This window comes from Narcine bancroftii, chromosome 4 (assembly GCF_036971445.1).
Source record: "Narcine bancroftii isolate sNarBan1 chromosome 4, sNarBan1.hap1, whole genome shotgun sequence".
NCBI classification, from domain to species: domain Eukaryota; kingdom Metazoa; phylum Chordata; class Chondrichthyes; order Torpediniformes; family Narcinidae; genus Narcine; species Narcine bancroftii.
In genome coordinates, this window is record NC_091472.1 from 291066873 (window position 1) to 291092257 (window position 25385).

Sequence of the window (25385 nt, forward strand, 5' to 3'; positions counted from 1 at the left end):
ATTTATAAATCTGCAAAGGCTTTATTGCAATTGATTTACTGCTTTTTTTTGTTTGTTTTTCTGATAAAATTCAATAAAAATAATTTTAAAATAAAGAATGAAAATTGTACAAGGCATTGGTGAGGCCAAATTTGGAGTATTTAGTATAGGAAGTACTCAACAAATTGGAGAAAGTGAGAGGAGATTTATTAGAATGTTGCCAGGGTAACAAGGTCTAAGTTATGGGAAAAGGTTAAATAAGTTAGGTCTTTATTGCTTGGAGTGTAGAAGGTTGAGGGGGATTTGATGGAGGTATTTCAAGTTATTAGGGGTTGTGGCAATACAACCACTGGGACTGTCTGCATTCCTGCCTGCCTACTGTACCTGCAGGGAGATAACCTGGGAGGCTGGCTCCACCTACTCCCTGCAAATCATTGCCCCATATAAAGGCTCACACGGGCATTTGTGTAGGTAGTAGAACACATGGAGCCAGTTTTGAGCTAATTAAAGCTTGTAGTACAGGCTTCGTAGTTTGAGCTTGTTTGTTCGTACTGCAGTATATCACAGGGGTATAGATAGTTGATATGGAGAGGCTTTTTCCTTGAAGAAACAGAGATACAAATGAGAGGACATGAGTTGCGAGTTAGGGACAAACATTTAGAGGAAACATGAAGGGGGGACTTCTTTACTGAGAGAGTGGTGGGTGTGTGGAACAAGCTTCCAGACGAAGTGGTGGAGGCAGGCTCGATATTACCATTTAAGGAGGTTGAATATGTATACGGACAGGAAAGGAATGGAGGGTTACAGGTTAACTATAGGTCAGTGGGGTTAGGCGGGAGAAAATGTTTGGCATGGACTAAAAGGGCCAAGTTGTAATTGTTATATCATTAATATCATTTAAGAAGCAGTTCAGTAACTCAAACATAGAAGGTTATGGGCCGAGAGCTGGAAAATAGATTTAGTGATGAATTGATACTTAGTGCTTGGCATGGTGAACTGTGCTGTGTGACTAGGACTCTTGTTAGCCTGTGAAAACTGTTTATGAATAAAAAGGTCTTATCTACCAAAACAAATTATTCTGTGGATTTCTCCACCATATCCTGACCCTACTTGCAACAAGCCTGCATGTTATTAAGAATCCCATTTAAAAACCACAGATGCTGGGCAGTATTTTCTGCTGAATAGACAACACATCATATTAGCTGAATCAAAATAGATTGATTTCAGAGGTTGGTGTCATGCAATTTTGTACGTTAATTACCCATTTTATTTGTGTCTAGTATGCACATAAGAGGCTTGCTATTTAACTTAGAAAGTCACATGAGTTGTCCATTATTTTGCATTGATTTTTGCAAAGAGGTACCAATCTTGTTTTAATTTTATCTATTGTTTTCAATGCCTAGGCAGAGGTCGATGCTAATTATTTCATTGTCTCACCTGATGAAAAATATGTACTTCTGGAAAGTAATTATTCAAAGGTAAAAGTGACACATCATTGCTTCATGCAATCAAAAGAAATTTACATATCTGGTAGGACACTTGAAAATGCAAAATCCATTACAAAAGATTTGTTATTGAAATGAACACTCAATATTCCATTGATTTAATGAATAATATATATCGTTATTGATAGTCCTAGTTCCTGATAACTATACCTTTAATTTTTATTACATTTACATATCCATCTATATGTATTATTTAAATACAAATTCTATCTCATCAAATCAAAAAATGTAACTAAAAGCATCCACTTTATTATTTTAACTTAATCGTTTATTTTACAAATGTTTCCAATTCCATTTTGTAAAATTAAAAATCTTTGGCTTGGCTTCGCGTACGAAGATTTATGGAGGGGTAAATGTCCACGTCAGCTGCAGGCTCGTTTGTGGCTGACAAGTCTGATGCGGGACAGGCAGACACGGTTGCAGCAGTTGCAGGGGAAAATTGGTTGGTTGGGTGTTGGGTTTTTCCTCCTTTGTCTTTTGTCAGTGAGGTGGGCTCTGCGGTCTTCTTCAAAGGAGGTTGCTGCCCGCCGAACTGTGAGGCACCAAGATGCACAGTTTGAGGCGAGATCAGCCCACTGGCGGTGGTCAGTTGGATCTTAACAACTACAAATTCACACCAAATGAAGTTGTAAAACATGGTGTACAGGAACAATTATTGGATCAGCAATGAAAAGGAGGAAGGAATAAGATACAGATGGGAAGGAGAAGAAGGCTTGGGAAAATAGGCACTATTTTTGGAAATTAGCAACTGGCAAAATGAATTGGAATGCTGTCTTGGGTAAATTTATACCTCTCATTTTGTTCGTTTTCGATTGGTCACAGTGTTTGAGCTACTGAAAGAAAATAGACACACACACCAAGAGCAGTTCAGTTTATACAAATGTTTATTACAAATTCAAAAGCTGATTTCAAACTACAATACGCTAGCCCTTCCCAATTATACTTATCAACGCCTGGACTGGTCCCAACTGCCGAAGCGAGGCAACAAACACACACTTGTAGTAGGTTGTTGGGGCGCCGGTAGCAGCTTCTCCACCTCCCCCAACTGGGACGTTGGCTGGACTCTTCTTCTTCTTGCTGAGAGATGTTGCCACCTCTCGGAGAGTCTCAAACTTTAGCAGTGGGACCATGGCTTATATTACCCAAAAACTGCTTACCCAAGCACCTATTCCCAGTACAAAAAGAAAGATTAGCAAGCAAGCTAGCATGCCTAGGCTTCTATCGAATAACACAACTTTCAGCTTATCACTTTGAATACAATGGTTTATTTTGCGTCAAGGTTAGGTCTCTGTCTGAAAGACTGTGACCAAAACAAGCAGGAAGATTAAATGTTCTTGGTACACAGATGACTTTTTGTCAGATAACTGCATCTCTGGGCCCCAGGGTGGAATTTAGCTTATGTCTGCTGAGTCTCAAGCAGGTTCTCAGCCTTGCAGAAGCAAAGGGTGCAAAAGTAAAAAAAAACACGGTTTAAATCTTCCATTACAAATGCAAAAATGATTAGAGAATCAAATCTCCTGGCAGGTATGAGCTCAATAAAGGTGGGTGTTCAGGTGGAGCTCACTCAGAAAACTGAAGAAATGGCCAGAGGTTGAATGAAAAGGTAGAAGGATAATGGGTTTGCTGCTTTGAGTTGGCTTATGTAATTTCACAAGTGCCAAGTCACATCTTGGATCTTAATGTTAAACATAATTGAAACTAGATTCATATACAAATTAAATGGAATAATGTATCAACAATCAGTCTTATATTTGATGGCTTTATTGCCAATATACAGGTGACCAGCCATATTACCTTCCTCATGCTAGATTATGTTTTTTGTAGTCTCCTCTTGTTTTGTCTTCACAATATTTCCTCATCATCACAATCCAATTTACTAAGTAAAATATCCAAATCCATCCATTTCTACATCTGTGACATAACTTTTTTCATCCCAGTCTTATCTAGTGCCTTTGAAATTCTCATCCATGATATTATTATCCCTACAGTCAGTGATTCCAATCTATTTATCAACATTACATTTTCCACTTCAAGGCACACTTCTGTGCTCAGTGATCTTTATTCATTTCTGGTCAAGATAAGCCACAGTCTTAAAATGTTCAATTGCCTTTGTTTCAACCCCTAAGCTCCAGAATTAGAACCTTAGAAACCGATGCCTTTGGCCCTTTTTGTCTGGGCCGAACATGACCTGAAACCAGTCCATAGCTCTCCATACCTCTCCCATTCACATACTTGTCCAAATTCTTCTTAAATGTTAAAATTGAGCCCGCATTCACCTCTTCAACTGGCAGCTTTTTCCACACTCCTACCACTCTGTGTTAAGAAGTTTCCCCTCATATTCCCCCTAAACTTTTCCCCTTTCACTCTTCACCCATGTCCTCTGGTTTGTATCTCACCTTCTTCTTTGGCTTGGCTTCGCGGACGAAGATTTATGGAGGGGGTAAAAAGTCCACGTCAGCTGCAGGCTCGTTTGTGGCTGACAAGTCCGATGCGGGACAGGCAGACACGATTGCAGCGGTTGCAGGGGAAAATTGGTTGGTTGGGGTTGGGTGTTGGGTTTTTCCTCCTTTGCCTTTTGTCAGTGAGGTGGGCTCTGCGGTCTTCTTCAAAGGAGGTTGCTGCCCGCCAAACTGTGAGGCGCCAAGATGCACGGTTTGAGGCGTTATCAGCCCACTGGCGGTGGTCAATGTGGCAGGCACCAAGAGATTTCTTTAGGCAGTCCTTGTACCTTTTCTTTGGTGCACCTCTGTCACGGTGGCCAGTGGAGAGCTCGCCATATAATACGATCTTGGGAAGGCGATGGTCCTCCATTCTGGAGACGTGACCCATCCAGCGCAGCTGGATCTTCAGCAGCGTGGACTCGATGCTGTCGACCTCTGCCATCTCGAGTACTTCGACGTTAGGGGTGTAAGCGCTCCAATGGATGTTGAGGATGGAGTGGAGACAACGCTGGTGGAAGCGTTCTAGGAGCCGTAGGAGGACCCATGATTCGGAGCCGAACAGGAGTGTGGGTATGACAACGGCTCTGTATACGCTTATCTTTGTGAGGTTTTTCAGTTGGTTGTTTTTCCAGACTCTTTTGTGTAGTCTTCCAAAGGCGCTATTTGCCTTGGCGAGTCTGTTGTCTATCTCATTGTCGATCCTTGCATCTGATGAAATGGTGCAGCCGAGATAGGTAAACTGGTTGACCGTTTTGAGTTTTGTGTGCCCGATGGAGATGTGGGGGGGCTGGTAGTCATGGTGGGGAGCTGGCTGATGGAGGACCTCAGTTTTCTTCAGGCTGACTTCCAGGCCAAACATTTTGGCAGTTTCCGCAAAGCAGGACGTCAAGCGCTGAAGAGCTGGCTCTGAATGGGCAACTAAAGCGGCATCATCTGCAAAGAGTAGTTCACGGACAAGTTTCTCTTGTGTCTTGGTGTGAGCTTGCAGGCGCCTCAGATTGAAGAGACTGCCATCCGTGCGGTACCGGATGTAAACAGCGTCTTCATTGTTGGGGTCTTTCATGGCTTGGTTCAGCATCATGCTGAAGAAGATTGAAAAGAGGGTTGGTGCGAGAACACAGCCTTGCTTCATGCCATTGTTAATGGAGAAGGGTTCAGAGAGCTCATTGCTGTATCTGACCCGACCTTGTTGGTTTTCGTGCAGTTGGATAATCATGTTGAGGAACTTTGGGGGACATCCGATGCGCTCTAGTATTTGCCAAAGCCCTTTCCTGCTCACGGTGTCGAAGGCTTTGGTGAGGTCAACAAAGGTGATGTAGAGTCCTTTGTTTTGTTCTCTGCACTTTTCTTGGAGCTGTCTGAGGGCAAAGACCATGTCAGTGGTTCCTCTGTTTGCGCGAAAGCCGCACCTACCCTCACCTACCCTCAGTGGAAAAATCCTATCCACATTTACTTTGTCTATCCACCTCATAATTTTAAATACCTCTATCAAATCTCCCCTCTTTCTTCTACACTCTAGGGAATAAAGTCCTAACCTGTTTAACCTTTCCCTATAACTCAGTTCCTGAACTCCAATCAACATCTTAGTAAATCTTCTCCGTACTTTTTCTATCTTATTGATATCTTTCCTATGGTTAGGTGACCAAAACTGCATACAATACTCCAAATTTAACCTCACCACTGTCTTATACAACTGTAACATAACATCCCAACTCCACTCAATAGTTTGATTTATGAAGGCCAATATGCCAAAAGTTCCCTTTACAACCCCATCTGTGAGGCCACTTTCTGGGAATTATGTATCTGTATTCCTAGATCCCTCTGTTCTACCGCACTCCTGAGTGCCCTACCATTTACCGTATATGTCCTTTCTTGGTTTGTCCATCCAAGATGTGACACCTCACATTAAATTCAATTTGCCATTTTTCAACCCACTTTTCCATTCTCTTTTTTGGGTTCTCCACTTCTTTAATATTTACGTCTGCCGTCTGAATCCTACTTGTATTCCCTACCTTAATATTTCCTTTGGTTTAATCTCATCCAGTTAAACTTTGTGAAATTTTTGCTATGTTAAATGCATGGTCTAGGTGCAAATTGTTGTACTCTGATGCCATTTCCAAATTTCTTCACAGCTATGGAGACATTCTTTTACGGCTTCATATTCTATTTATGATTTGACGACTAGGTTAGTGGAATTTTATAAAAATATTGCTCTGTGTATAGATGTTGAAAATGTATTAATGGTCTATTAATGTATGCTTTTCTTCCTTAGTACGTTTGTGAAGAATACAAACCTCACCCACAAAATACAGCACATAAAATGGGCTCCTGTCGGCCACAAATTGGTTAGTTGTGCAAACTAAATTGATTTTTCCCAAACTTGATAATGTGCATTTTAGTATTATTTAAAATTTAATATAAATAATTTAATGTGAATGATAAGCAAACTGATATTTATTATGTTAAATTTTGAAAGATGGATCATTTAAAATATCTAACATTTAAAGGGATCTGGTAAATTAGGTTACAACTAAGTTTACATTTTTTACATTTTAGTTGGATTTTTGAACTAGTGGCGGAATTATTGCATATTTATGTATGCTTTATTGTTTATAACTTTGAAAGAATATCTGAACAATATTTTAATATGAATCTCTTCCTCCCTTTAGGCCTATGTTTGGAACAACAATATTTATCTTAAAACTATTCCTGAAAACTCTTCTGTCAACTTAACAACCAATGGAGAGAAAAATAAAATTTACAATGGGATCCCTGACTGGGTGTATGAGGGTAAATTAATGGATATGATTGCTTTAGTTAACTAAGTAATAATCAGAAATATATTTTGGCCCAGATATTCTGCTGAATATTAAGCTACCATCTTGCTGATGGTAGCTTAATATCTGCTGAATAGTAAGCTACCATCTTGCTGATGGGCCTTCCAATCCTATTTCTGTAGTTTTACACATGGACCCCTTTTTTGAACCCCAAGGATATTTCCCCTGCCTGATCTTCCTAGGCTTCCTGCCATGACGTTCCCTTTGATGCCTCCCACCTCACAGCTACAGGTTTTATTTGCCTTGCTCAACAACGGTCAAGCTTTTTAATTAGACTTTCGAAAGGAGGGAAGCAGACTTTATTCAATTTGGCAGGATATAAGGAAAGCCGAGGGTTCAAAAAGAAAAATTCAATTCCCTCGGTCTCCGCATGTCCGACTCCTGCTATCTTCATGAATCCATGATTTGATGAGGTGTAGAAACCCTATAGCACCTTGCATTTGCACATTCCTCTTGTGAGTTGATATGCAAAGATCAGGGATAATATTACTGCATATGATCTGAGTAAATCAAAACCATGTATTTTTCCACTAAAGTGTGCAAACTGAAAACATATTTTCGCAAAATGTTCATCTCGACCACATCCTGTTGTACCACATTCACTCCTATTCACTGCCAAAAATGTTCTCTAATGGGTCTCCTTAAGCAATGAATGTTATAGGTTTATAAAATCTGTAAATATCATTTAAAGTCATAGGCTACACTATTCCTTGAAGGAAAAGTTGCTTTGAATTCAGGCCAGCTATTTCTCTCAGGTTATGGAATGGTTTTTAATTCTGAAATCTGTTGAGATTAATGTGCCAAAAAATCTTCTGGTGAAAAATGCACTACTGTAAACTCGATAACATTATTATTTCAAATATAATTTTAATACAAATTTCCTGTAAATGTTCTACAGAAAATATTTCCCAAAGTATGGTCCTGCTGCAGAAATCAAACAGAAAAGGCCTTGGCTGATTTGTATGATCAATTAAAATACTGCAGTGAAAGCCATTCTTGGAAAACCTTCCATAAAGCAAAATTTCATAAAGCCAAAGGGATATGCAAAAATCATTTTGTATACTTTGGTACAGGGCAATGCTCTTTGCAGAAATGGTAAAATATCAGTCAGTGAAAATTAGATTTGAAGGAGGGAAGTGTTAGTTAGATTCTGGAGAAGGTCCACAACATCATGGAGCCAAAAGGCTCATATTGTGCTTTTCTGTTCTATGTAAAACAGTGGTTCTTAACCTTTTTCTTTCCACTCACACACCACTTTAAGAATCCCTATGCCATTGGTGCTCTGTGATTAATAAGGGGATTGGTCTGTGAGTGGGAAGGGAAGGTTGAGAATCACTGCTCGAGACCCAATTGTTACTGAAATATTTTGCTTGAGAGAAATTGTCATTGGCCCATTTCCTTTGGAGTCATGAAACCATGCACATAACGAGTCAATTAGATATGATTAAAACAGTGGTTTTCAAACTTTTCTTTCCATCCACCTACCTCGTTAAGCAATCTTTTACTAATCACAGAGCACCGATGGTGTAGGGAATACTTAAAGTGGTATGTGAGTGGAAAGAAAAAGGTTGAGAACCAGTGATGTAAAACAAAGTCATGTACCCCAAATAATTGCAGTTAATTTTAATTATAAATTAGTTCTTGATACGTTAGCAGTCAAATAAATAATACTGGTTACATCAATGCACACAGGCCTTCCAAAAGCTTGAAAAGGTTACTGTTAGAAACAGAGTTAACATTTGAGTTGATGAATGATGATGAAAGGTCATTACCATTGAAACGCTGCTTTCTTTTTCCACACGTCCTGTCTCCTCTGTTCAATGCTTCCAGTATTCCAGAATTTAATGTTTATATTTCTGACTTTTAGCATCTGGATTTTTTCTTTGATAGCTTTTTAAATCTAGGAACTATTTACTGGGTTTGGAAGAGTCTAATTTTGTTTTAACATTCCCAACCTGAGAAGAACTGTATGGGTAAAATAAGCTACTTGTTTTTGTGTTTCTTGAGAAGCTCACTTTTAAACTCATAGATTCATTATTTAAGCAGTTAACACTCAAAAATTTACAGTTTGAAGTATTGAACGTGCTGCTGAACAGTCAAACTATATGGCCTTTGTCATCCTTTTCTTTTTAAATAGTAGGAGAAATTTTCACACAAAACATTTTTTCCATTTCACAGAGGAAATGTTTTCATCAAATAGTGCCTTATGGTGGTCACCAAGTGGAAGGTTTCTTGCATATGGACAGTTCAATGATACAGAGACTGAACTTATAGAGTATTCATTTTATGGCAATGGACAGTATCCAGAAACAGTGATGATTCCATATCCCAAGGTACAATTCCTTTAAATAGTTTCATAAAAAAAGTCTTTAAAAAATACCACCTTTTTTTCTTTGATATGTTAAAATTGGGCAATAATAGCATGAGAAAATACCGGTGATGACATGTAATGCATCCTAAATTTTCCTGTCCTGGATTTCCTGCAGATGTTGCTGTTCACTCTAGGTACCATCAGATAAATGACAAGTACTACCTTTCCCTTGTCCCTGTCCCTATTCCATGTCCTCTCCAAACAACCCACCTGGGTCAATCCCTTAGTTAGCTCCTTTTCCTCTTGTTACGTTAGTATTGTGAGAGATCACAAATCTCAGTGAATTTCCAGCTTGCCCAAACTGGCCTCAATTTTAAATGCTCACCAGGTCAAATAGATGTTTATGGTGAATCTAGGAAAAGAGAAAAGAATCTTCCAGTACAGGGAAGTGTTTCTAATGGCTCTCACTCAGTTCTGAAGATCCTCAGATAAACCTTGCATCAGGTGAGTGTTCATTTTGGTCTTGGGTGTACCTGCACACCTAGGAACATTGCAGTTAATTCGCCTAGATTCCTCAAACAGCTGTGGCTCCCTGAAGGTCCTTCCAAACTGAAGTCACCTAGGACTTGAAGCTCCCATAATTTTCATAAATCACTAGAGACACAGTGCTAAACCCACAGAGGTCACTTGTATGAGTACCTCAGTTCCTTTGAGATTTCTCATTCTTTCAACACAACAGTATATTGCCATGTGTCCCATCAAACTAAATCTTGAGGGGAAGGTCTTGCCAGATGTTTGCTATGAACGTTGTCTCAGCATGAGAATATTCATGCAGAAGAAGTAGTGTTCTCTGCTACAAGAAATCCATCACAAGGGGAAACCTCCTTCTCCTTAGCATCTCAAACACTTTCTATCCATCCTCTCTAAAAACAAGTATTAAATCAAATATATAAAGTCCTCAGCTAACTTGAATTATGGATGTGTGAAATGTAACTTCATAAAAAGTATTTTAAACTATAGCAATTGCATATCCACTTTCTAAGTATTAATAATTGAAAAGGAACTGTTTTGTTGATGCACACTTGTAAAGGAGGGCTACATTTGTAACCATGGAAATACTTTTTTTTCTTGAAATTAGGCTGGTTCTAATGGTCCAACTGTGAAGTTATTTATTGTAGATACTGAGACCAACACGAATGCAGAGCTTTCAGCTCCAGAAGAATTTAAAGCAAGGTATAGCCTTTTTCTTTTTCATTTTTCTATTGTCCTGAGTTATTTCTCCAAAGATGGGAGATTCATCTTCGGAGAATGGTAAATGTCAGCAAGGCATTCAGCAAAAGGAAGCACAGTAGCAGAATTCATTTCCCCTTGTAATTTGTGACACAATAATAGAACAGGGACCCAAAGCGACTTATTTTCCTTTTTCCCTGCTCGGAGGATCCTGTTACGACACAGGATTAGCATTTGACACCACCATCCAAAAACAGAACATAAGCGAGGAAAATGTAGATTAATCAGCCAAACAATATTGGATTCAGTTTGGGAACATATTGGGAACATTTTCAGAAGCCATGATTTCATTCACACCATTTAGGAAAGTTGAATGCCAATTCCTGATGTCAGTCATCCATGTGACCCCAGTGTGATTTATGCATGATTTACATATGGTAAATCTAGGACACCATTGCTTTTGGAGCATTACAAGGGAATTTGGACTGTATTTTCCTGGACATGGCATCATTGGGCCACTCCCAGAGTTACAAGCTATTAAAAGCCACACTCCTGACCTATGAGATCTGTAGGTATGTAAAATACTTACTTCAAGTTTTGGATCATGCACCAACTTTAAGCTCTACAACAGTCACCTAAATTACACTTTCATTCTCCTTCCCATTCCCTCTCACTATTGCTACTATTACATTCCCACATCTTAGCTCTGCACCCAATTATTCCTGCCAGAATATGCCAGTCTCTCTTAACTCTTTCCCCAATACCAGCTCAATCTTTTTTCTACTGGATCACAAGAAATTATTACAGTCTCTTTCATTGTTTCCTCTTGACCACAAGCAGCAGTGTCCCAGAACTCCATTCTGATTGATGTCAATCCCACCTATAGCTACTTATACAAGCCCAATCTTGGGAGAGGAGGGCCAGGCTGTGTACAAAGGAGGCCCAAAAATGTGCACAATTGACAATTTGTGCCAAGGCCTTGCTGTTCATTACATCAGTGATTTTTCTGATGTTCCCAGCCGCGTCACTTAAGATGACAACAGATTGAAGGGCTTCAGTTATGATGACAAACAAAAGTCAATCAACTTCATTGCGAAAAATATTTTGAAGATTTCTAAGAGGTGCATTAAAAGTACTGAGAGATTTGGAGAATTTTGTAATCTTCAACCTACCCTAAATGTTGCCTCTTGTTTAATCCCTTCATGATTTCTCCTCTACCTTTCTCTATAATTTTGTCTCTATCTAGATTTTCCCCAAATTCCTGCATTATCAGAATCTTGTCTGGTGTATATCTTCCAATCTTATTTCCACTATCGATAGCTGTACTCCCAATGTAGTCAGTATAAAACTGTTAGTTTCCCCCTAACCCCCTTACTCACTCCATCTCTTTCCTCCTTTATTTCTGCATTCTGTAATTTTTTTGCACACATTTTTAATCAGCTCTTCTTTTGTTTTTTTTTAAACTAAATTTCTGTGACATGGAAATAAATGTTGCACGCAATGTCCTGAAAATTTACTATTCAGTAAAGAACGGATATAGTTAAGCAGTATTGCTAAAGTTATTTATCAAGCAAGTTTTCAATTGTCATAGCAAAATGAATTATTTTCAAAATTAGCCAGTAAATAGTTGTATTTTGATGTACAAATTGGAGTGTTTTCAGTATTTCTGTTCATTTTTTAGTTATTACTTAAGTGTAATAACCTGGGTTACTGATGAGCGAATCTCTGTGCAATGGATTGAACGTAGACAAAATCATTCAATTTTAACCATCTATAATTGGAATGGAAACGACAGTTGGACATATTTGAAGGTGACATATTTCACTTATAATTACTAGCTAAAATTTTATTAATACCTTTCAATGCTCAGTCAGTATAAATATTATTTTAATCCAAAAATTTATTTTCTAGGAACAGCAGTTTTCTGAAAAGAGTACAACAGGATGGATCGGCAATGTATGTAGTACTTCTTAAATTATTTCTCTGAGAGTCAGAACATCAAACATTTGATGCTCCATGCTTTTCCATTCAACATAACATTCTAAACTCAAATAATTTTAATAAAAACTATTATGCCCCCACATTACAGCAGTTCAGGTCATGGAAATTTGCCCTTACAAAATTTACAAATCATTTCTAACCATTTGAGCTATGGAGTAAAAATGTTCTCTAACATAATTGAGATGAGGAAAGAATAATAAATAAAATGAGCCCAAAATGCAAAAGAATCATTATCACACATGTAGACAATGATGAGGTGCCAACTCTCAGATACCTCCTCTTAATCACACCAAGAAACATCAAGCCACTGCCTCATGCACCATCTCTGACCTCATCACTTCTGGTCATCTCCTTCCCACAACCTCTAACCTCATTTTTCCCAGTTCTATCTCCTACCCAAGAACTATGAAGCCAGTTGTCCCAGTAGACCCATTGTTTCCATGTGATCCTACACCATTGAACTGGTGTCACCTTACCGTGATTCCATCTTGTCCTCCCTGATCCAATCCCTTCTTACCTACACCTGTGCTATCCCACATGCCCTCCACCACTTCAAGAATTTCCAGTTCCCTGGCTCACTTTAACCATGGACATCCAATCTCTTTACTCCTCCATTCTCCATTCTGAAGATCCCAAAGCAGTTTGTTTCTTTCTCATCCACAGACTCAACTAATACCTCTCCACCACTGTCCCCCTTCATCTGGTAGAATGTGCTCTCAGCCTCAATAATTTCTCCTTTGACTCATTTTACTTTATCCAAGACAAAGGGTTAGCCATGAGTATCCACATGGATCCCAGCTCTGCCTATCTATTTGTTGGTGATGTGGAGTAATCCATGCTACAAGCCTACACTGGCAAGGCTCGACTCTTCCTCACTATATTGATGATGACATTGGTACTGCCTCCTGTACCAATGATGGGCTCATCAACTTTATCCACTTTGGTGTTAACTTCCACCTTGACTTCAAATTCTCTTGGTCCATCTCTGGCAACACACGCTTCTTTCTCAATCTCTCCATCTCCATCTTGGGAGGCAAACACTCTACATATATTTTCTACTAACCTACAAACTCCCACAGTTACCTTGATTACCCTTCTTTGTACCGTCTTCTCTCTCAATTCCTCTGCCTGCTTCTCATCTACTCCCAGGATGAGGCATTTCATTCTAGAACATCCCAAATGTTTTTCTTCCTCAAAAATGTGGCTTCCCCATGCATCTCCTCTATTTTACATACACCTTGTCTGCCTTTAGAAGCAACAAGGTCAGCATTTGCCTTGTTCTCACCCACCACTCCAACATACTATCCTCCACAATTTCCATCACCTACAATGTGTTCCCTCTGCCCAGACACATCTTTCCCTCTCCTTTCCTTTCCCCTTTCCACAGGGAGTGCTCCCTCTAGGTCAGTGGTTCTCAACCTTTTTCTTTCCACTTACATACTACTTTAAGTATTCCCTATTCCATAGGTGTTCTGTGATTAGCAAGGGATTGCTTAAGGTGGTATGTGGGTGGAAAGAAAAAGTTTGAAAACCAGTTTTATTTGTACCTAATTGACTCGTTATGTACATGGTTTCATAACTCCAAAAGAAATGAACCAATGAAGATTTTTCTCAAGCAAAATATTTCCGTAACAATTGGGTCTAGAGCAGTTATTCTCAACCTTCCCTTCTCACTCACATACCACCCTCACATATCACAGAGCACTGATTGTTGCAGAGAAAAAAATCAACCACCAACACCAAGGTAACGCTTCGGAAGAGTTTTATTAGCAAGATATCTTGGAGAGCATGCCCAGCACCCAACCTGGGCTTGCTCTGCTCACCGCCAGTTTTAACAGAGATTATATACATTATATACATGTCTTCCTGCATGTGGGCTTCCTGTTGTGGTCAACCTGACAATAGTTTATCATTGTCAACATTTAGCAATAATTTAATCCTTGTTTCACAGAATTCCAAAAAGCTTATCATGTCTGCAAATAAGCGTGTCTACAGATAAATTGCACCTTGAGGTTCCCTGCCTCCACTTAGCAATATGCAACTGACTCTTGTATGTTCTTGTAAGCAACTTATGGGTGAACCCTTAATCCTTCGTGTTCAGATTTTCCTCCACACCAATGGCATAGGGATTACTTAAAGTGATATGTGAGTGGTATGCTCTAGGTCTACCTCATTTCTTCCTACTAATCGACCCCTCATACCTAATCCTGTGACCACAAGAAATGCTAGAGACACGCACATCACCACTATTTGGGGCCCCAAACAGTCCTTCCAAGTAAAACAACACTTCACTTATGAATCTGCAGGGGTCATCTATTCCATCAGGTGCTCCCATTGTGGTCTCCACTACATTGGAAAGATTGGATGCAGACTGGGAGATCATTTCATTGAACGCCTTCGCTTTGCCTGTTGTGGTAATGGGGACCTCCCAGTGGCCAACCATTTTAGTTCCAAACTTCATTCCCACACCAACGTGTCTGTCCATGGCATCATATATTTCCAAACCAAGACTACCTGCAAATTGCAGGAACAACACCTAATATTCCATCTGGGCCCACTCCAACCAGATGGCATTTCTCCATCTCTCTGTTTCCCCATCTATCTGTCTCCTTTTCTCCAGCATTCCACCCCCTTCCCTCTCCATTCAGTGAGCTACCCCCTCCTTCTATCACCTCAGCATTTTTCTCTTCTGCCCACCCACCCGTACCTACCTATCACCTCTTGCCTGCTGGCCTGTGTTCCTCTCCCTGTCTTTTCATCCCTCCTCTCCTCTTCCCACCTTTCTATTCAGGCATCTGCCTGCTCCTTGCTCATACCTTGTTGAAGATCTCAGTCCCACAATGTTGGTTATTCTTTGCTTCCTTTAGATACTGCATGGCCTGCCAAGTTTCTCCTGCACGTTTGTGTATTGCAATGTGAAAGAAACAACAAATTTTACCAATTTTTATTAAGAGTTTACCTGATAGAATGCATCCACTTCATAAGCCTGGAGTGCACTGTAATTGTAATATTCAAAATGTAATTACACTCATTTGGGTGTGCTGGTTTAAAGAAGTGAGGCAGATTAGAAAGATATGGAAGGATAGACGATTGGTGAACCTAAGAGACTTGAGGAATTATGGGTAGAGAGAGGGGAGGATGAAGGAAGAGGTAGAGACTGGAGGATGATGAGCAGGAACACAAAGGCTAAACATTGGAATTTAATAAGTAAGGAAGATATTAATTCATGGGAGAGATGGACAGATGGAATCATAGGAAATTGAGATTCAGGTGTAGCTGAAGCGTGTGGGATAGGCAGTGAATGAAACCTGAATGGGGAAGGGCAAAAAGGGCAATTGGGAGGGGTGGGGATGGGCTGGAAGGTGTGTATTGAAAATTGTAAAAAAAAAAAGGAGACCAGGGGTCGAGTGGAAGGAAACAGGAACCCAGGAGGTATGAGTTAACTGAAATTGGAAAATTCAGTGTTCATACAATTAGGTGGTAGACTACTCAGATGGAATATGAGTTTTTCTTCTGGGTTGTATTTGCCCTCATTGTAATGGAGAAGGCAAGGATGGACAAATTAGTGTAAGAATGGGAATGTCATGCAGCTGGGAGCTCATGATGGCTATTGGGACAGAGTGAAGATGTTCTGCAAACCAATCACTTAGTTTATGCTTGGTCTCACCGATAGAAAGATCACTTTGGGAGCACCAAATGCAATAGACCAGGTTGGAGGAGGTGAGTGTGAAACTGTGCCTCACCTGGCGGGAGTATTTCAGCCCTTGGATGGTGGAAAAGAAGAAGAAGGGAGAAGGGAAAGGAAGACACAATGCAATGAGGAAATCTAAGAGAGGGTTCCATGAACCACAGTAGAAGGGAAGCCACATCTTCTAAAGAAGAATATCTGAGATGTCCTGAAATGGAAAGCATCATCTTCAGAGCAGATATAGAAGAGATTGGGTAGGAAGAGGTACAGTCAGTACAGCTTTTTAGAGTCAGTAGGTTTACAGTAAATGCCTCTGGATAGTTTGTCTCCTGTGAAGGAGACAGATAAATCCAGAAAAGGGAAAAGTATTGGAAATGGTCCAAGTGAATTTAAGGGCAGGGTGGAAGTTAGCAATATGTGATTAAAATTGTTGAATTTCACAAGTGCAGGAAACGGCACTAATGCAATGTGAGAAGGATTTGGGGAGTGGTAGCAGAGAAGGCTTTGAACAAGGATTGTTTCACATAGCCAATGAACAGAAAGATGTAGCTTCTTTCTATACAAGTGTCGATGGCCTCACTTTTGATTTGTAGATAGTGAGAGATCCATAAAACCACAAGATGTAGGAGCAGAATTAAGCAATTTGGCCCAACAAGTCTGCTCTATTTGAATTATGCCTGATGTACTTTTTCTCTCAACCCCATTTTCACACGTTTGACATCTTTACTAATCAAGAACCTATCAACCTTTACTTTAAATATACCCAATGACTTATCCAGATCCCATCATATCCCCTAACCCATCTAGTTCCATCCATCCACTGTCAGTCCTGATGCAGGGTCTTGTCCCGAAATGTCGGCAACTCCTTTCCCTCCACAGATGCCATCTTACCCACAGAGTTCCTTCAGTAGTTTCTTTCCTCTAGATTACAGTCTAATTAAGTTTGCTAGCTTTATCTTTCTGGCCACTGAAGACTGGGCGTACCAAAGATGGAGCACTTGAGGATTTCTTAATTTTTTGATGAAGTATTCTTTCATGGATGGGATTTCCTGCTCCATAATGGTGTGGAGGTTCCTGAGTAGTAATCTGGAAGCTGGGATAGCAATCCAAAGATCCAAATTCAAATCTGAAAGGAGTTTGTACATTCTCCCCAGTCTGCATGGGTTTTCCCTGGAGCCTCCAGTTTCCTCCCACCATTCGAAACGTACTGGGGTGTAAGTTAATTGGGTGTAAATTGGGTGGCATGGACTCCTGGGCCAAAATGGCCTGTTTCCATGTTGCATGTATAATTTTTTTAATTCCGTCATGGCAGCTGTGAGACTCAAAGTCAGATAATAACAATCTCGACTTGATAATGATAACTATAAAACTGCTGGGTTGTCATAAAATTTCATCTGGTTCACTCTAGTTCTTTGGGAAATTTGCTATTTCAGTCCGTCAGAGGCCAATGAATAAGGCTGGCTCTGAAATGCCTTCCAAAGTGGCTTATTAAATTATACATTCCAAAGGCATCAAGGGATGAGAACTAAATGCTGATACTCAGAGATCTTGAAGAATGAATTTAAAAAAAAAACATCCAAGACCATTTCTGCAAGCCACTCAGTCATACATTTTTTTTTAACTAGGTGCTAATATTTTTAACAAAGATACAAATGCCATAAATCTGAATCTCACTTCACCTCCTCACTGCTGATCAACTGCATCCTTACAGATCCCATGCCATTTCACCCACTGCCTTTGTTGTCCACTCACCACATCTCTTCAGCAGTGCAGAATATGTGTCTTATCACCCAATTTCATGATTTCACAAGTCAATGTATATTTTTAATTCTTTTAGAGCTTAAACTTTTTGAAAACCAACATTTCAGTTATCTGACATTTTGTATTGTTTGCAGTTTCGTCCTTCAGATCCATTCTTCACAAAGGACAATATTAGTTTCTACAAAATACTTAGTGACAGTAATGGATACAAACACATTCATAGGGTGGCGGGAAATCCGGTACGTAAACACCATTAATTTTTTTTCAGTTTTTGTTTAATATTTTGTAAGATGATGCAGATTAAGATCCCACAATTCTTTTTTAAAGCCAAAAGCAACACCAGTTACCAAAGGAACATGGGAAGTGATCAGCATAATGACTCTGACAGACAATACACTGTAAGTACGTAGGAAATAAAACAAGAATATTTCTTTCCAGGAAGTTCCACACCTTGTTCAAATATTGCACTGTAGTTTGTTCACATGTTGACATTCTGAAGATTAAGCAAATTAGATTATTCATTGTGTTTATTAATTCAAAATATTTTCTCTATATTAAATTACAGGGGAGTTTAAATTAGGAGAAAACTGAGTCTATTTAAAATTGTTAAGTTCCTCTATTAATTTATTTCTTCTCTGCAAGTTTGGTTGGTTCATCGGTGAACCTACTCCTGCAGGAACTATGCAAACCTCTGTGGGTAATTACAAGGTTTTAGTGTCAGCCAATTTTATAGTTTATTCATTGCTCATAATAAAATCTTCTACCTGAATGCAAATGAACTTCATCGAAGACTAATTTATATTCTTTAAAGTTAGCAGATCTTTTATGTTTTAAAAATGGATTTGAAACGTCAAGATTTTTAATGATTGTGGCTGCATCTAAACTTTTTAACAAAAAAGCCAGATTTTTTTGCATATGTGAACAATATATTTGTGTAATCATTAATCTCTCTTTTAGGCTGTATTTTAAGATTTATAGTGTGTCTATTTTTTAGATTACATTCCGTTAAATATTGGAGGATTAAATTCAGAGAGATAAAATATGCATAATCTTCCGCAGCCTCAACATACGCAGGATTCTTAGAGGAGCTAAAAATAGTTTGTCAAACTTATTTCTTGTCATACTTTCTATTCAAATTGAAGTTGTTCTTGATTGAGGCCTTCAAAGAAAGTCTGTTAGGTGGTTCTTTTACGCTTGTTAATCTTAGTTCCCTTTGTTGATGTGGCAATATATTCCACCACAGTTGTTTCTTTTTTTTACCAGATGCCAGGCCAGAAACACCTTTTCCACAGTTGACCATTCTTCTTCCAGCTACCTCATCTGTAGCCCCAACATTGTTGTTCCTCTTCCTAAATCCCTGTTGACACCAATCAGCATGTGGCTATTCCATTCCTTTCATTCCCTATTGCTGATATTTACCAATAAATTGTTTATCACTGTGCTTTGGTAAACAGCAGTTTGTAGCCACAAGGAGACATTCTGTTCCCAGAAATAACCTTCTTGATGTTTCACACTGTTCTCATTACTACCAGTTTCCATCTCTACACCCTCACCATTCCCACCCTCCGTATCCTTATACCATCCCCTCAGAAACTCACCCTGTCATTCCTGAGTTCTCTACATTCCTGAAATACTCTTTAAAGAAAATATAATCTTGTTTATACAATTAAACAACAAAAGAATCCCTTTCAGTGCTCCAGAAATCTGCTCTTCCTGACAATTCAATATCATTTTTAATACTCTGATTCTCCAGTGACCCAGACCTCAACTTTTCAACACTATTGATTTGTGACACCTAAGCACTTTATAAATTTCTCCAAATCTCCAGCTACCTGAAACACTTTTTCTATCAACTTTCTTGGTGTATTAAACTCCTACTAGCATTTTAATAACACCCAAGGCCAGCATTTTTCCCTGACCATTGTGTACAGACTTTTATTCAAGATTCAAAATTCCACTTATTGTCATGTACACAAAATACATAAAAATCTTTTGTTTGCCCTGTAAAGGCACTCAAAAGCACTACTATCAAGGCAAAGACATCTAGTGGCTGTGGATCCCACTACCTCCTGCAATGCCACCACCTCTTGTGCTTCCGTAACCTTTATAGTCGCATGGCCTCCTGTCCGGTGGACAGGTATACCTGAGAACAAGGCATCAAAATCACCATCTTCAGCCCATGATCCCAAACCCCAAAAGCAATTAAGATGCTGTAGCACCCTACTCACTTCACTATTCCTGATGCAAGAAATTCAGCTGCCAAGACCCACTCTGCTCCATTGCTGTGGCTTCCTACCTTGTAGGATTCTCTCCCAGATTTCTCCTCCTTGGTGGAGAGCAGGGGTGAGGGATGGTGTTCTCCCACTCTTGTGCTCTGCATTGAGGTGATATCTCAACTTGGAATATAGCCGTCACTCCTTTAATGAGTTAGCCTTGGCTCCGTGTTACAGCTTTGGCTCAGTGTTATTAAAGGTTGCTGTCATTAAGTATTTATATAAAAAACAGATTATTTTAATTTGGAATTCTCTTAGTACCGGTATCTCAAATCTCCTTGTGTTGCTTATCCCCTTAAATGTCCAGTGTCCTCTTTAACCATTTTTACTTTAAATTCTTTTGAAGTTTACTGTTTTTATCAAATTTTCATAAATTGCATGTTTACCCTTTGATTCTTCTCAGGAATTTGGTATTAGCTTTAAGATGAATCCACAAATGTCTTGATTTCTCTCCACATATAGTATCATAGGAAATATTTGCATTAAAAAAAAGATGTTTGTGAGAGCCTATGATAGCTTTAAGTAAACACAGTAATATTTCAAAATCAAAAAACATCATATGTTTTTTATTTTTGGTGTTGTAAATTATATCGATGTTCTATATAGATTACCAAAAACTGTTTTTATCATTTATCTTCACTCAGAAATATTTTTGTAATGAATATATCATTTTCTAATTCTTATTTAATTTGTTTCAATTTCATGCTTCTTCTGCTTGCAGATACTACATTAGCAATGAATATGAGCAGTATCCAGGGAGAAGAAACATTTATAAGTAAGTTGTATTGATAATCGTGTCTTATTCCTGTAGCGCTTGGATTTTCCTGCTTATAATCATGACATTTACATTTATCTTAAAAATAAAAAATGTAGCTGAAATCTACCATTAGAATTAGAGGATTTAAATTATGTAGTTAACTAAAGTTACCAATAAAAACATACACAATTGAAAATAAATATGTATACACAATTATCATTGATAAAGCATTTAGATTTGAAATGATGACTCCCATAGATGTTGTCTGACCTGCTGAGTTCTTCCAGCATTTCTTTAACAGCTTTTGCTTTTTTTCTGTTTCTTTGACACTTAATAATGTTAATTTTAAGTAGGCACAAGGTACTTGATTATAATTTTGAAGTGCATCAGAATACACTTTACTTTCTTTTGAATTTGGTGTATCAATTATTTTTACCTCCAACTCCGTAGCAACTGGCCGTGGGAAAAGCATTGAGTTCCGTGATTAGAGCCAACAACTTTTTGTGATTATTTATGATCGTAACAAAACTAAGTTTCATAGGCCAATGAAGAAGTTACTTGAATTAAAAAGGTAGATCAAATATACTGAATTGAATTCTCTATTAATACCACATGCATTGAGATACAGTGAAAAACAACTTTTTGCTTCCTATTCTGGCAAGTCAACTCATACTTAACTACTTTACTTGAGAAAAGATATACTGGCTTTAGCGACCATAAAATCTGAAGACATAGGAGTGGAATTAGGCCATTTAACCCATCAAGTCTGCTCCACTATTCCATCTTGGCTGATTTACTATCCTTGATACAGTTGAGACAGTTGTTCACAGGTTGATTCCCGAGATGAGGGGGTAAGGATATTAGGAGAGATTGTACTTACCGGAATTTAGAACAATGAGGAGATCTCATTGAAAGATATAAAATTATGAAAGGGAGAGATAAAATAGTGGCTGGTTTTTCACTGGTAGGTGAGAGTAAAACTAAGGAAAACAGCCTCAAGATTAGGTTTAGATTGAGATGAGGAGATGCTGCTTTTCTGAGAGAGTGGTAAATCTGTAAATTTCTCTCCCCAGGGAAGCAGTGAAGGCTACCTCAATGAAATGTTCAAAATGCAGATAGGTATATTGTTTCAAAGAAAATAAATTAAGGGTTATGAAGCAAAACCAGGTAGGTGAAGCTGTCCACGGCCAGATCACTCATGATCTTACTGTGGTGGAGCAGACTCAACAAGCTGAATGATCTACTCTATTATCTACCAGATAGTGCAAAATTTTTAAAATGCAGAAAATTTGTATTTATAAACCTATGACAGGCATAGATAGGGTAGACAGTCAGAATCTTTTTCCCAGATTAAACATGTGAAATACTCGAGGGTGAGTTTAAGGAAAGAGGAGGAAGGTTATAGAAGATGTGCAGGGCAATACTTTTACATAAAGAGTAGAAGGTAGTTGTGGAAGCAGATACAATAGTGGCATTCAAAAGGCTTCTAGGTCTACACATGACTATGACGAAATAGGTGGATCTGTGTCACATTCAAGCAGCAAAGACTTAGTTTAATCTGACATCATGTTCAGTGCAGACATGGTGGGCCACAGGACCTGTTCTTGTGCTATTATCTATGCTATAATATAGCTTACTGTTAACTGTACAAGGTCCATGTTGAAGACGTTTTGTGAGATAATTGTTTATGCATTAGAGTTTATATATGGTATCCGAGGGATGATGACATTTTCCCTAATAGGATTACCCGTCGTAATATTTGTCTGAACTTCACGTGATCGTCATTTTTTAATTGATACTCTTGTGCTGTCGCTTAGGATTGATGATCCAAATTTCTGAGTTGCATGATTGGAGCTCCCTTTAGTTCAGGGTGATGTGACAGCACACCAGGTGGTGACAGAGAGTTAGAAATCGAACGGGAAAATGTATAACCTCCTTAACATCTGTCATTAAAATGATATTGTGCTTTGAAAGAAGGTGTGCTACCTAATTTTATTTGGTGGTAAAATTCACACAACCACTCATAATTCAAATAATTCGGATTTGGACATTCGGAGAAACAGCTTGCGTCAGATCAGAAAATGATGGAACAACTTGGCCCAATTTTTTCAGTGAAATCATTCCTGTTGAGTCTTCAATGTTTAATTTTCTTATTTCCTAATATGAGTAAACTTGAAGCAAGCTTTCTCACCACTGGATTGTCTTTTAAATGCACTTATATATTGATTTATTAATGTAATTGCTTAACATTTTCTAAAATATATGATGCTTTCATACAGACTTTCAATTCATCTACTTTAGTACCTAGTGGAATTACTGATACCATTTGATGTAAGTTTTCAGGTGGATCTAACATAACACTTTCCATTAACATTGCGCCTAAGATCTTACAATGTTTTATATATGTCAATCGCTATTTTGTGACCCATTGTACTTTTATCCAACACAATACATTTACAGACTTTTAGAATTTTTTTCCTTTGCAGTCTCCAGCCATTGTTGCATGTTGAAGTCTTTACATTTATCAAATTTAAAGGGAATTTAAAATTCAAATGTACAGCATTCCCCCTGTCAAATGTTAAAGGAATGCTTGATCATACAGGGCATTTTGTCTTTGAATATTAGCTAAACGTCATTTAATAAAGAAAGTTTTTCAATTTTACAAGAATCTCTCCTCAAAAGAATATAATTCCTTGGTCACTGTAAACCATCTCTATAATAGTATCTAAGTCATTTTTATTTGTATTCACTAAATTTGGTTCATCTTGGATATGTTTGCCAAACTGGATTAAATTCTAACTGGCGTACAGAGAAATATAATGCACACATTTTCATTTTCACTTCCTGGTTTAGATATTTAGCCATGACCACCCAAATTTGACAAAAACTGCAAAACCTAACTTGCATTTCAAAATTTCAGAATTTTCAGCTGTTTCATTACACATATATTATATTTTATTATATATCTTTTGATAAATACAGTACTGTTTCATACATTCATTAAGATATAAATTTAAATATTTAAAGGGTTTTGATTCTACTGATGTTATCTAATTGAGTATTTTCTTAATATAGGTATAATCAAATTATTTAATACTTTACTCAGAGTCGATAGCTTTTCTCTCCAGGATACAAATAATAACTAATAAAAGTGAGTTTGTTGCATCCCTCAGTAGAACTATAGAATGCTATAGCACAGAAAACAGGCCATTTGGCCCCTAGTCCCATTGACCTGCTCCCATTCCATAACACTCCAGGCCTCTCCCATCCATGTAGCTGTCCAACTTATTCCTAAAACACACGATCGAGCCCGCATTCACCGTATCAGATGGCAGCTCATTCCATACTCCCACTATTTTCTGAGTGAAGAACTTCCCCCTTAAATCTTTCTCTCTTCAGCTTAAAACAATGACTTCTTATATTTATCTCACCCAATCTGTAAAAAAAAAAGTCTATTTGCATCCACTCTGTCCATACCTCTCATAATTTTGTTAACCTTTATCAAATCTTTCCTCATTCTTCTAACCTGTGTAATCTTTCCTTATAACTCAACTCCTGAAGACCCGGTAAAATCCTAGTAAATTTTCTCTGCACTCTTTCAATCTTATTGATATCCTTCCTGTAGTTTGGTGCCCAGAACTGCACACAATATTCTAAATTTGGCCTCATCAATGTCTTAAACAACTTCAACATAACATCCTAACTTCTATGCTCAATACTTTGATTTATAAAGTCTAAGATACCAAAAGCTTTCTTTACAACCTGCAACGCCACCTAGAAGGAATAATGTATCTGTATTCCCAGATCTCTTTACTCCTCCGCACTCCTCAGTGCCCTACCATTTACTGTATATTTCCTATCTTGTTTTGTCCTTTCAAAATGTATCATCTCACACTTATCTGCATTAAACTCCATCTGCCATTTTTTGGCTCATTCTCCTAGCTAGTCCAGATCCCTCTACAAGCTTTTAAAATCTTCCTCGGTGTGCACAACACCTCCTATCTTTGTGTCATCAGAAAACTTGCTAATCCCATTCACCACATTATCATCCAGATCATTGATAGATACAACAAGCAACAATGGTCCCAACATGGATTCCTGAGGCACACCACTAGTCACAGGCCTCCAATCTGAGAAGCCACCATCTGTCTTCTCCCACACAGCCAATTCTGAATCCAGTTGAAATGTCTCCTTGAATACCTAGTGTCATAACCTTCTGAATTAACCTCCCATATAGGACCTTGCCAAAGGCTTTACTAAAGTCCATGTAGACAACATCCACAGCCCTTCCCTCATCTATCTTTCTGGTAACCTCCTTGAAAAACTCAACAAGATTTGTTAAACATGACCTACCACACACAAACCCATGCTGACTTATATATCCTGTCTATCAGAACTCCTTCCAATAATTTACCCACTACTGATGTCAGGCTCAGCGGCCTATAATTACCTAGTTTATTTTTGGAGCCTTTTTTAAATTGAGTTATTTTAAAAAACAGATTGCCTTCATAGTTGTGTCAAATACCTTAACTTTATTGAACACTCCCACCAAGTAACCGACAAAGGAACTCAAGTTCGACCAAATTCAAATAGGCATATTAA

General features: G+C 38.4%; 1 protein-coding gene across 5 annotated transcripts in view; it reads left to right on the forward strand.

Annotated features, from left to right (window-relative positions):
• fap (fibroblast activation protein, alpha) overlaps positions 1-25385 on the forward strand; it is a 119150-nt gene that overhangs the window by 48070 nt on the left and 45695 nt on the right. For all 5 annotated transcript variants that reach the window (XM_069935360.1, XM_069935365.1, XM_069935361.1 and 2 more), the window contains 11 exons: positions 1383-1457; positions 6058-6110; positions 6198-6270; positions 6595-6715; positions 8941-9095; positions 10212-10306; positions 11985-12114; positions 12215-12259; positions 17888-17992; positions 18081-18151; positions 20748-20801. In XM_069935360.1, the coding sequence (XP_069791461.1) occupies positions 1383-1457; positions 6058-6110; positions 6198-6270; positions 6595-6715; positions 8941-9095; positions 10212-10306; positions 11985-12114; positions 12215-12259; positions 17888-17992; positions 18081-18151; positions 20748-20801 (977 nt within the window). The remainder of the gene's footprint in view (positions 1-1382; positions 1458-6057; positions 6111-6197; positions 6271-6594; positions 6716-8940; positions 9096-10211; positions 10307-11984; positions 12115-12214; positions 12260-17887; positions 17993-18080; positions 18152-20747; positions 20802-25385) is intronic.